This window comes from Loxodonta africana, chromosome 14 (genome assembly GCF_030014295.1).
Source record: "Loxodonta africana isolate mLoxAfr1 chromosome 14, mLoxAfr1.hap2, whole genome shotgun sequence".
NCBI classification, from domain to species: domain Eukaryota; kingdom Metazoa; phylum Chordata; class Mammalia; order Proboscidea; family Elephantidae; genus Loxodonta; species Loxodonta africana.
In genome coordinates, this window is record NC_087355.1 from 42,734,818 (window position 1) to 42,748,409 (window position 13,592).

General features: G+C 38.3%; 1 protein-coding gene across 1 annotated transcript in view; it reads right to left on the minus strand.

Annotated features, from left to right (window-relative positions):
• RUNX1T1 (RUNX1 partner transcriptional co-repressor 1) overlaps positions 1-4,775 on the minus strand; it is a 123,017-nt gene extending 118,242 nt beyond the window's left edge. The window contains exon 1 of the mRNA XM_023545861.2: positions 4,607-4,775. Coding sequence (XP_023401629.1) covers positions 4,607-4,694 — 88 coding nt within the window. The 5' untranslated portion in view covers positions 4,695-4,775. The remainder of the gene's footprint in view (positions 1-4,606) is intronic.
• Positions 4,776-13,592: the final 8,817 nt, after the last annotated feature.

Sequence of the window (13,592 nt, forward strand, 5' to 3'; positions counted from 1 at the left end):
GACCCAAAAAGAGCAACGTACAGGAGGGCACTACATAACAAGATTAGGAAATATAACCCAGTACACTAAGGCCTGTCCGCCACTGGTTAATGCCTGTTGCTGCTGACAGAGATATTGTTACACGGCAAGGCCAGAACTGGAAAATGAAACAGCCAGATTTTTAAATCCCTTAAGAAAAAAAAAAAAAAGCATATCTGTCAGTGCAGTCCAGAAAGGGAGAGAAGGGAACACAGCATTGGCAGGAACCTCAAATTCCTGACCAAACCCTCTTCCACACAATGCCTCCTGAAAGAAAAGAGCCCAGGGCAGGAGCCAGCCTGACGCTGGTGGACAGACAGGGCTGGCCTTGCAGGATGTCAGAGCGCCAGGCGGCTGCAAGAGATACTGGTGTTCACACACTCGCAGGCAGGCTGTTTTGCTCTTCAGGTAATTAAACAAGGAAGCAGGGCTGCTGGGTATGAGTCTGACCCCAAAGCTGTGGCTCCAAGGTTCTGCATATCAACTTCCGCAAGAACTGCCGGGAGCATCAACACAACACTCTCCTCTCCCTCTCTCTCATTTCCTTCTCCACCTCTTCCTAAAGTTGACCCAGAAACAAATCTTCCCTACAAAAACATCCCGAAAGGGAACTACATACAAAGGTCTGAACTTATTTGTAATAAAAAATCTGCGCTATTCCTGTCATATTAACTTCCAAACCGACAAGAAAAAGACCCTATTGACAATAACTTCATAAAAATTTATATAGAGAAAATATATGTAAAACATGGGTGTTTTAATTAAAATGGGTTATTCAAAGAAAGTAATACCTAAATAATTATTTTATTCTTTTTCTTTAACATGTGCTTGATCATAGTGTGATCTTCCACTTTTAAAAGGTTCCAATGAAATCACGGATTTTGACAGCCCAGTTCACAGGTGAAACACTGTTGTGTAACTAATATTGTTAAGTTTTAATAATGGCCGTTAATACAAGCACAAATACCACCTATTCTCTATTTTATAGTTCATCAAAAAAATTATTTAAGCAAAACCCTGAAATATTTCTTGTGCACAAAATGTCACCACGAACGCTTAGGAATATAAAAAATATCCCTTAAAAGAGAAGAAGATGGTACAGTTATATATGCATACATATTAAGCAACGATGAGAATCATATAAATAATACATTCTTCTTTCATCTCAAAACCCATAGAGTAAAATATTGGCTGAAAGAGACAGAGACCAAAAGAAAGAGGAATACAAAAGCATGCCTGCTTGTCTGTGTTCAACACAAAGAACATTAAATGAAAACAACTGGCATGCTGCCAAATTCCTATGGAGGCAAAGAGATTCAAATAAATTGATTTCACGCATCACACTGACCTGGGATCAGTGTGCAGTGCTACAATAAGCTCAGAGCTCCATGTGAGGTAAAGCCCATTAATGCTATCAGACCCCTCGAACAAGACCAAGTAAAACTAAAAATAAATGCAGACTCTCTCAAAAAAAAACAGCAATTTTGCTTAAGAAAATCACCTTCCTCTTTTCCTAATAAAGATACCAATATTTCAAGGTACACAGAATCATCTAAACTAACATTTTAAAAATCATCCCTCTTAAAAATACAAACGTAGTTTTTAAAATCCATTCCGCCCCCGCCCCCCCCCCCAAAAAAGGAAAACAAAAACCCATTGCCATTGAGTTGATTCTGACTCATAGCAACCCCGTAGGACAGACTAGAACTGCCTCATAGGGTTTCCAAAGCTGTAATCTTTACTGAAGCAGACTGCCACGGCTTTCTCCCACGGAGTCACTGGTGGGTTCGAACCACTGACCTTTCAGTTAGCAGGGGAGCACTTAACCACTGTGCCACCAGGGCTCCTGAAAACCCATCCAGTATATATAAATTGCTGTGGCATCAATAATTCCATTCCATGATGTGCATGAATGTAAATACACACCACTCTGGAACAAAATGCACAAAGAGTCAGGTCTCCTCTGGCATTCTTTCCTCCCACACTATTCCCCTTGCATCTTTGAGAAGCCAGTGGATTTTTTGTTTGTTTTGTGGCAAATATTGGACCCCTTCTTAGTATTTTCCCTAATGGCTTATAAGTGCTCTTCAGGCACCACTTCTAGCTGTCCCAAATCTGCCCAGTTATTACAACAGCCATGACATACATTATAGGGGAATAGTCCTAAATAGCATTCTAGAAGACCAAGCACTGTGCATATTTTGGGTATGCTTTAAAACCCTGGGTTAAACATGCCAGCATTTGCCTTTACCAGTTAACACCGAAGCTGGTGGTATGTCCCCTGCACGTCATTTTCCCTCTGACCACTGCCCTAAAGAGGCAGGCTGCCCTGGTGTCTGTCGCCTGCTCCAAAAGGCACCACACAGACTTGGCTCTCTGGCGCCACCTCAGGCCATTCTCAATTACAGCCCCAACTGTTCAGCTTCACATAGCTCTTTGCTTTTTCTGCAGCCAAGTTACAACCCCAGGAATCCAATGGATTCAAGGTGCTTGCATATTTAAAGTATGTGATTGCTGTAGTTCTCTACTTGTTGGGTCAACTTGATTATGAACCCCATGTTTCTATACACCCAATTGTTCAAGGTTTGTATATGACCATTACCAAAAAGAAGAAAAAACTAGGAATAAAATTTTCAATTCTAGATAAAAATAAAGAAAACCCAACAGCTATAAAAGAGGCCAACACAAATACATCATATGTGTATATACACACACCGTTTTTAAAGCATGTACAAACACACACACACACACACATATGTACAGGGAGGAAAAGAGAAGAAACTCAACATGACGTTTCTGATATATGATGCTATAAAATTCACTATTTGCATATTATAACAAATAACATGCATTAAGTTGTAGTAAGATGTGTGTCCTTGTCATGCATTTTTGCTTTCAATATGGATCTTCCATGCTGCAATGGTTTATTGCCAGCAGGCCACAGACATACACTACGTGACAAGAAGAGAATATGATTGAAACAGGATAGGGGTGGGTAATGATGTTGACTCTATGTATCTGCAATATATGCTCAAGGTCTTTTTTAATCCAGTGTCCTTTTCAATTTCTAATTTTTACCTTATTTTTTAACACATAAATACCCCCCCATACAGACATAGAGGCAGAAAGCAAAGTTACACCCTCTTTTGAATGAGGTGCTTTCTTCTAACAAGAGACAACAAAAGTAATAACAACAATAATAATAACATTAAAGTAGGAGTTGTTGGTATTACGATTAGTTGCTTCCTTTAAGATAAGATATTGACACTTTTTTTTTTCTCTATGAAGGACTTCAGAAATTTAATTGACCAATATTTGAGTTTTTGAAAAACTATTTCTTAGTAACAGTAGTACATAAGGTATAGAAGCAGAGGTGTCTCAGTCACTTAATAAAATGGCATTTCTTGGCTTCTCTTTTGAATTGACGTCTCTTACTAATTACAGCAGGACATCATCCCGTGAAGAACAAGGGATGCAAGGAAGGGAAACAGAAAGAAACTAATCATGTTTAAGGACAACCCCAAAGGGATCTATAATCATGGAGTTGCTTCATTTTCTCTGGTCTTAAAAAAAATTACCAACACCTTCCTGGGAACTTTAAGAGCAACCAATAAATATGGGTAAAAATTACAAAGGGTAGAGATTGTGGATGAACACTAGAAGTGGTGTTTCCAGAATTGTGACCACAGATAGTAAATATTTTGCTGTACCTTTCTTTCCACGTAGCCAGGTCGTCACATGACTTCAAATCCCTTCCCAATCACTAGAGTGCCAACCAGTATCAGACAACATTTATGTTGATTCACAATTTTTGCTTAACGCCGTTTATACTTATTCCTCTGCACTTCTGTACAACTCACAATTCCCTAAACTTGAAACCAAGCTGGCTACAAGAAGCATTAACTCTCTGAAACCCGTAATTCGGGGCTCTCCTTCATTTTTAAATGTTGCAGACTTCAAGAAGTCTCTTGCCAAATAGCAATACACTTAGTTTATATTTGCCGTTTTCCTGGGAAGTTAGATATCCTTTTTTTTCTTACTACATCTAGGGACATGAATTCTGCTTAGAAAGTGGCATTCACCTCAAGTTAAGAAAAAAAACCCAAATTAATCAGGAGAAATAATGAACTGAAAAGCACTTTTTTCCCCCGACTTTTTAGTCAACAAGCTGTTTCAGAAAACACCATCTCCTAGTTACAATAAACACAGAAATCATGGCATAGCTTTCACTCTTCAACTCCAAGTATTGCTCGGCTTACAGCAGATGTATTACGAAACATGGCAAGAAGCACTGCAACAGGAAAAGGGTAAAAAAATTTCAGTACTTGATGATTTAAAATCTTCAGACCCAAAGCTATCAAAGCAAGGGTTCCCATTGCCAGCCTGGTCCCCATCCAATCCCCACACCCAAAGATTTCAAAGATAAACTTTTAAAACATACAGCGCAATCTTTATATCAACAGGCACTAGAAGACATAAAGAAAAGAAGAGAAAACCTTCACAATAATTACTTATTGGGAAAAAGTAATAGATTGATTTTCTGGCATGTAGGTAAATTTCAAAATCAAAATATTTGTCTGTTCCTTACCTTGACAATATTCAAAGTTCCCTTTTTTCCGGCAGTCACCTATTACTAAACTCAGTGCTCTCCAAGTGTTTCTTTTGACAGATATCATTCTCCACCAACCGCTCTGCTAATTTCCTCTCTCCTTTTCTGACTGGGACAGATATTATGTTCACCAGCCCAGAGATCAATCCTTTCTATTGACAACAACAAAGGAAAAAAAAATGCATATATCACAACCAGTCTGAAGTATCACACTCATCTATTTACATAATAAAACTAGGCCAGTTTTGTTTTGTTTTAAGAAACAAATGTAAGCCCTTCCGAATTTCAGAAGAGCCCAAAACAACCCCCATTTTCATAGTTCCTATAATGACATGCTCTCAATTCGCCCATGATCTGACCCGGCGTTGGCTGGGTCCATTCCGAAACTGACAATTCCTCTTTCTTTAATTGGTTTTAAATCTTGAGCACATCAACACCTTAAAAGAATGTGTTATATTTCACCTGTTTCAATAAAAAGATATTGTGATGATTACTATGGTTTCTTTAGAAAATGCTTTGAGACAATATATGGTTTAAATTTTTTTATGAAACTTTACAAACAAGTTAAATCCCATTTAAACAAAGTGGTGATCACATCATTTCACAGTTCTGAAATTTAATTACTGCAGTTACTAGATAAATAGTTTGAAACACCTAATAATACTGAAGAATAATCGTTATATAATCAGTGACTTTAAAAATATAAGTAACAAGACTTATTGGTGAATTATTTTGTCAAAATAATACCACTACTTTCATTTTTTTCTCTAAAGTAATCCAATTTTTTTTTTTTTTTAATTTTGCCTGCTAAATTTGGCAGGTTTAGAATTCATTCATTTACCCATTGGCAAACATTAAGTGCTTATTACTCACTTACTACTATTACTACTACTGTAACACAGAAAAGTACCATTCTTTAATACTTAAAATCTACGGAATGTAAGGGTCTTGTCCAATCATATACACAAAAAGCAGTAACTCAATAAATGCAATGGGATAAAGATTTATAAGAGCCATATGAAGAAGTACTTCGAAGGCTGTTGCTATCATTTTTTGAGTCCAAATTACTCCCTAGAAATTAGAAGAAAAAAAAAAAAGGTAAATATATTCTGGTGTAGATAAAACAAGCATGTTCTATCAGAAAAAAAAAAAAAAAAAACCTGTGCCGTTTATGTGCCACATTATGACTTCGCTGTTTCTTACTTTTTATAGTAAAAATGAAATAATGATTAGGAAAAATATAGCACTACTATTTCTAATGTGGAAATTGGTAGGGGCTCAGCCAAGACCATTACAGACAATCAAGTGACACTTGGAAACATTTAGTTTGTTATGAAACCTAACAATTTTATTTGCAAATGAAAAAGCAAAAAATTTCAATAAGAAAATGACCAAGCTACAGCCATACATATGCACATAGAAAAATACACCAATGCTGAGGGGGAGGGGCTGGCAGTAAATACAATAATTTCTAGAATATGGGAACATGGGTAATTTTCTACACAATTCTGTTATTTCCTATTTTTATATATTGAGGTAAAACATTACAAATAGAGGATATACAAAATGCTATTGGGAAAAGAAGAAAAAATGGATACTTTTCTTAGATTTAATCATGATATAGGATAATATTTTGCACTTTAACCACCATCAAAAGAAATCAGAGCCTGATAAAATGAATCATGCGTGTATATGGGCCATAGTTAGCTATCTCCGTAACAAATGAAGAGGCATAATATATACAAATCTCACAGTCTATTTCTTCACTCTCATGACTGCTAAATACCAGGCTAATGTCTGGGTTTATTAACAAAAATGGGATAGAAATCTCCGTTTGGGGGGCATGTACAACTACTATGTGGATAAGCTTCTTTAAAAGGCCAGCTTCTCAATTATAAATGATCCTTCAATATAAAGTCCACTGTTTCACTTTTTAACATCAGTTGTATCCATTGTAACCAGAGTACTCTGAAGCAAATGGAAGGAAAGTTGGAGGAAGATAGTATTCCAAAATATTTTAAATGTACAAATTTAGAGGTTCTGAAATGGTAACACAGCATAAAAATACACATGTAAGCACTCCACAATGTAAAACTAAAGTTACCCATGAGGATTTTCCCCACTTAAATACCTCATATACAAAACATGGTATCACAATCAATAGGATAACTCAATCAAAAAAGAAAGAAAGAAATGAGCTTAACTTCTTTGGATTTTTCAAAATAGTAACTCTGGATGATTATATTTCATGCCGCCATCATATTAAATGGCCTTTCAATATGAAATAATAACAAACAAGTAATGGCAATGAGCACTATGAAAAACACGCTCAGATATGTACAGTATTTATTCTCCACTAAGGTCTGTATCACGGGCAAATGATAGTAAAATTTCTCTGTCTTTGATAATTGCTTTGTCCAGTTTCTCAGCCCTCAAATTTGCAAAACCTTATGAAGGAAACATATATTTAGAACAGTTTAAAAGCTAAACTCCACTAAAAGTAGAATACCTCAAACAATTTGTAGTGCTACAAGAGCGTTATTAAAAGGGCTCAGCATACTGTATTACCATGGAAATTGGGGAAAACATACATTCCCAAACAAATATTACTTTTTCTCAATGGTATGAAGTAATGAAAACCACATGTGCAAATCTGTGATCCGTGCAGTAGTTCAAGCTGCAGCTAATAGAAAATACAGAAAGTGAACTCTGCTATATAAAGGATTCTTGTTACAGAAATATAATGTGAAAACCAGATGCAGGCAGAAAACCTTAATCACAGATGGAAATGTAATCACTGGCATACAGAATACTTTTTTGATCAATCTTAACCATATGCGCAATGTATTTATTTTCTAAGGAATGCAATAACTTGAGAGAACCTTCTATTTGAATTCAGTTAACCTCATATTTATAATGCTTTTATCTTACTCCCCCAACCCCTCAGTGTGTACACCGAGCCAAGGTTTTAAAGGAAGAGTTGCTGGCCTTGGCAAATCATTCTTGTATCAGTTTATCTTTCAAAAATTTAATAGGATGTAAAGACTACACACATCAGAATCAACCTCAAAAGAGATCAAGTGCAGTTCCTCATTACTGTATTTCTCAGTCACTGCCAGGAATCCCTCCACTGCCTAAACACATTTCTCTAGAGAACGGTATCACCATTTGGGTCAATTTTTCCTTTAGTGCATAGAATAGATGGTTATTCAAAAAATGAGCATTAAACACACCTCTTCTAATCTATCAACCTGAACTGAGTCAAGCCTTAACTCTAACTTTTCTCTTTCCTTTGATAAAAACATTTTATAACATAAGGACTGTTCCTCTTCATTAATAAAAATACAATTGGTTTTTGGCTCTGAGGGGAATTACCGTTTAAGGAAGTTACTCTATCCTATCTGACTTAGGAAACATTAGCTTGATAAGCACAGCCCCTGACACTGGATTGTAGTTTACCTTTCAAAGCCTCCATTATCTCAGAACTGCTCCCCTGATTTGAAGTAGTCATCAGCAGTCCACTATGTAAACCTCACTTCAGGGGCATACCCAACTTCTAACAGGAAGTGACTGGGACGTTGTGGACATCAGTGTCCCTCATCACAGGTCAAATAAACCCAGTGCCATCGAGTCAATTCTGATTCAATGCGACCCTATAGGACAGAGTAGAACTGCCCCATAGAGTTTCCAAGGAGCACCTGGCAGATTTGAACTGCTGACCTCTTGGTTAGCAGCCGTAGCACTTAACCACTATGCCACCAAGGTTTCCCATCACAGGTCAAACAAACTAAATTGCAGTGTCCTGGTTACACAAGCGTCCTTAAGCTTCCATAACATAGACTCATCTAGATTCTCTTTCCCTTTTCTTACTACTCATCCTCCCAGATACACACACATACACACAAACACACACATACACACTCACTCATTCTTGCCCTACCCTTACATTCAAGACTCTCCATAACCTGGTACTAACTTGTACCTTTCAGCCTCAGAAATGATTATGCCCTTACAGGGTACCACTCTTCACTGGATCAACTCCCTGATGGAATGTTTCATCTCATTTTTATGGTTTTGTTAGTCTACCTAGAGGCTCCTCCCAGACCGCTGCATGACCACCTACTCCTCAACACTCAGGTTGCAGTTCAAGTATCAGAAAAGATTTTCCCAGCCACTGAAATAGTCTCACCACCACCGCTCCCACCCTCTCTAATGCTATTTTTTGCTTCTTTTCATTACACTTGCCACTATGTGGAATAATCTTATTTGTTAACTTGTTTATCATGTCCTCCTCCCCCTCCTCTAAGGTGCAAGCTCTCTGAGAGCAGGATCTTGTCTGTTTTGCCCATTACTCTATCCTCCATACCTAGAACTGTACTTGACACATTAAAAAAAAAAAAAAAGCCCATTGCCGAAAAGTCGATTCCAACTCACAGCAACCCTATAGAACAGAGTAGAATTTCCCCCTAAGGTTTCCAAGTGCTGACATTTTGGTTACCAGCCAAATGTTTAGCCACTATGCCACCAGGGTTCCATCCCAAATAAAAATAAAAAACTTTATACAACGAAATGCCACAAAGACCCAATTCAAATCTCTCTGGACTTCACAAACCTTTCCCTGACCACTCTTGAGGCCCGTGACCTTTTTCTCTTCTTTAAATTGGAACAGCATGAATGGTCTATTAACAGGGCTGTGTAACCCTTTCCCTGACAGACACTGTTCATATAAGCCCAGTCCCACCAGTACTGTACACGCAAAAGCCATACGCCAGGGTTATCAGACCAGACATTCCTTCCACATTGAGCATGGGGACACTCTGACTGAGAATGGCCGCATGAGTCTATACAACCTGGAAGGCAAGAATGTGTATATACTTATCTCCTAAGTGAGGTTGTCAGCTGTGACAGAAAGTGATCCCACCTCATTCTCTTTATGTCTTTAGGCTTAGCCATGACGCATTACGCTCATGCTGTTGCAAGAGGACAGGGGCCATGATCATTCATCAGTGTTCATACTCAGCGTCTCGCACAGCGCCTGGCACACAGGTTTTCACCCAAAATTGACGGAGTGAAAGAAACAAAAAATGATAATTGCATACTCTCTTGTCTTCTTTCGACCCCTCTCTTTTTATTATTATGATAGGGTATTATGTTTAAATCCTACAGATATTATTTCTAAAGAATAAATTAATCAGAAGCCAAACGATCTGTCTATATATTTTTTCTTTTCGTTTATCGTGGTAAATATATATGTAATAAAACATTTGCCATTTCAACATTTTTACAAGTATACTTCAGTGATATTAATGGCATTCATCATATTAGTCAACTATTACTACTACGCATTTCCAAATTTTCCATCAACCTTAACAGCAGCTCAGTGGCCCTGAGCAATGAGTCGCCCTTTCCCCTCCCTCCCACCTGCCCCTAGTAACCCCTAATAAACTTTGGTTTCTATACACTTGCCTATTCTAGATATTCATCTATGATTTATTTTTAGTCAAATTCACAATGCAGTATGACCAAGGAGATAACAGAGCAAGCAATTTAAAATCGTAGAAGCTCTTAAGTATCTTTTTTGTTACGGACATGACTTAATTTTTAAGAACTAAAATAACTACAGCCTACACAGTGACCATTTAGAAGCCCACTGCAGAGGCTTTCTGGCTGGACTGGAATCTCAACTACACTTATCAGCTATTTGACCTTGGACAAGTCACTTAACCTCTCTCAAGCTTCAGATTTCTATCTTTAAAGTAGGGTAATAATACCTAACTTGCTGGGATGGAATGATGATAAAGAGGTAATACTTGTAAAGTGCCTACCTTAGTGCTCCTAGTGCAAGTGTTATGTTAGTCAGTGTGCTTGATTCCTGTGATGTGACAGTACAAAGAAGGCAGGACCCACTTTAACACTATGGTTCTATATAAAAACAAAGTCACTACTCAAAAATGACATAGTGCAATTCATGATCTTTTCCTTTCTGAAATTCACTATTGCACTATTAAGTCATAAAAATAAATTATCTATGATCAGTCCACAAAACATGTGGAATTAAGTTGTAAGTCCTAAACTATTCTGAGATGACAAAGAAAAGAATAAAGCAATTTTTCCCTCATCTAATTTCATCTTTGGAAGATCATCTCTAGGGGATAAGAGGAGAGAGAACCAATTATTTCTAAAGACTGATTTCTCTGAGATAAAGGCATCTCTTCCATGTGGGCAACTTTCATATGAAAGAAATAATGGTACTTTGAAAGAATCCGGATTTATGATTGATGTCACACAACTCAAGAGGCTACTACGATTGTTCAGCTACAAACATGGTCTGGTTGCTCCTGGTACTTACCAACTTTATCAGCTGATATCTACCTATTTCTCTCCGTCCTCCTGTATGTGTACGTATCCCTCTCTCTCCCTTTTTCTCTCTCTAGAATTACTTGCAAAATGGAGATCCTGTTGCACTCTGAACAGTAACATTTCCCAATGCAGTGAGTGGGAGGTCTTAATAGTTTTCCATCATTACTTTAGTATGTAATTCCCACCCACAGTCTGTGTGGCTGGCCCTGCTCACAGGGAAAATTCTTAGGTGGTATGATGTGAAGATTTCCAGGAATGTGGTCATGAGCCCTGGGACAGAAATGCCTTGGAGTCAGAAAATTTAGCTTGAGGCTATGCTCCACCACTCCCCACGGGTGACCTAGGGCAAGTAAGTTAACCTCTAGGAATGATTTACAAAATGAGCTCACTCCCAGGTGAATATCAAGACAATATGTTAACCTCACTCCATAAAGGCCTCCAACACGCCTCCTCCCCATATACATCTGTCTGAAATTGTTCAGTCACTTGCATTAAGGAATTGAAGGCTATTCTTCTGACACTATCTCTTCAAATGGAAATCACCTGGAAGGGAAAACAGTGAGAGTCTTCACCCACTTCTGTATTCTGAGCTGCAGAATTTTAGAGTGAAATGGACTGATCCCTGTCCAGAACTGTTCTCTAGTTTTGAGGAAGCAAAGCAGTTGCAATTCCATACGACATCGGAGAAAAGAAGAGCTTGGATTGGGGCGGGGGGATGCTGGGAGGGAGTGCTCTGCTCCAGATAGCAGATGTTGTTTGGTGCCATGGAGTTGATTTCAATATATAGTGACCCCATGTGACAAAACTGAACTGTCTCATATGATTTTCTAGGCTGTAGCCATTACATGAGCAGATCACCAGGTCTCTGTCCCACGCAGCCACTGGGTAGGTTTGAGCCTTTTGGTTAGCAGTCGAGTGCTTACCTGTTGAGCCACCAGGGCTACTAGTTAATAGATATGAGCAACCAAAGAGTGGAGAGAGCCCGTGGCAACTAAGCGATAGCCTAGGGACATTTGGTGAAGAGAAAGCTGGAAACTATTAAAATGATCTAAATTTAGCCTTGTTTGGGTCCCTGATCAAAGGGACAGTCTCTCCTCATAAAAATGTCCATACACATAAAATTTTGCTTACAATATCAGGGAGTTCACCCTTTACCAAAGTTCATTTATGAACTACAGGGTAAAAAAAATAAAACAGGTTAAGATGTACACCTCTAAGAATCCAAGCGGCTTGAATGCTTCGCAGTTTGCCTAGGGCTGATCCTGTGCATGGGGTGATGTTTTTTGTTTTGTTTTATTAGCATGGGGGTGGGGTGCTATAACTTACAAACCAAAATATGGTGGCAATAAATTGTTCGTTCTAGGGTAAGAGACCACATTAAAAAAAGAACAAGGTGGGAAGGGACAGTGTTATGGATTGAATTGTACCCCCCCAAATATGTGCTGTAAATCCTAACCTCTACGCCTATGGTTATAATCCCATTTGGGAATGGACTGTCTCTGTTATATTTATGAGACAGGATTTTTTTTTTTTTTTTTAAATATCTTGAGTCAATCTTTTTTGAGATCTCAAAGAGAATAAACGAGCATGTAGAAGCAGAGATGGGGTAAGACAGATGCCAAAACTCATGGAGGTCTCTAAGGAACCAGGAAGTAGAAGCTGAAGAGACAAGGACCTTCCTCCGGAACAGACAAAGAAAGGCTTTCCGTAGAGCTGGTGCTGTGAATTCAGAATTCTAGTCTCCTAAACTCTGAGAGGAAACACTGGTGGTGTAGTGGTTAAGTGCTACGGCTGCTTAACCAAAAGGTTGGCAATTCGAATCCACCAGGAGCTCCTTGCAAATCCTAAGAGGCAGTCTTCTCTGTCCTATAGGGTCGCTATGAGTCAGAATTGACTCGACAGCAATGGGTTTAGTTTTTTTGGTTTAAACTCTGAGAATGAGCCCTGGTGGCATAAAGATTAAGAGCTTGGCTGCTAAAGAAAAGGTTGGCAGCTCGAATCCACCAGCCACTCCTTCGAAACACTAAGGGGCAGTTCTACTATGCCCTACAGGGTTGCTAGGAGTCAGAATTGACTCAAAGGCAATAGGTTTTTTTGTTGTTGTTGTTGTTTTAACTCTGTGAAAATAAATTTCTGTTTCTTAAAGCCATCCACTTGTGGTACGTCTGTTATAGCAACACGAGAAAACTAAGATAGAAGAGTGGGGTGCTGCTCTAACACATACCTAAAATGTAGAAGCAGCTCTGGAGTTGGGTAATGGGTAGAAAGCTGCAAGAGTTTTAAGGTAGCTAATAATAGTCTAGGTTGCCTTGAACAGACTGTTGGTAAAACTATGAAATTATGAATGTCAAAGGCAATTCTAGTGAGGGCTCAGAAGGATCTGAGCAGAGCTACAGAGAAAGTATCTATCATCTTTGCGAATGTATATGGTACCAGCAACATGATGTTGCCAGAAATGTCGACGTTAAATGCACTTCTAGCGAGGCTTTAAAAGAAAATGATGAACAAACGATTAGACAATGGTGGAAGGGAGATGCATTTTAGGTACATCCTAAGATAAGAGACCAAGTGTTCAAATGTTCAAATGTTTGGTGAAAGTTAGAAC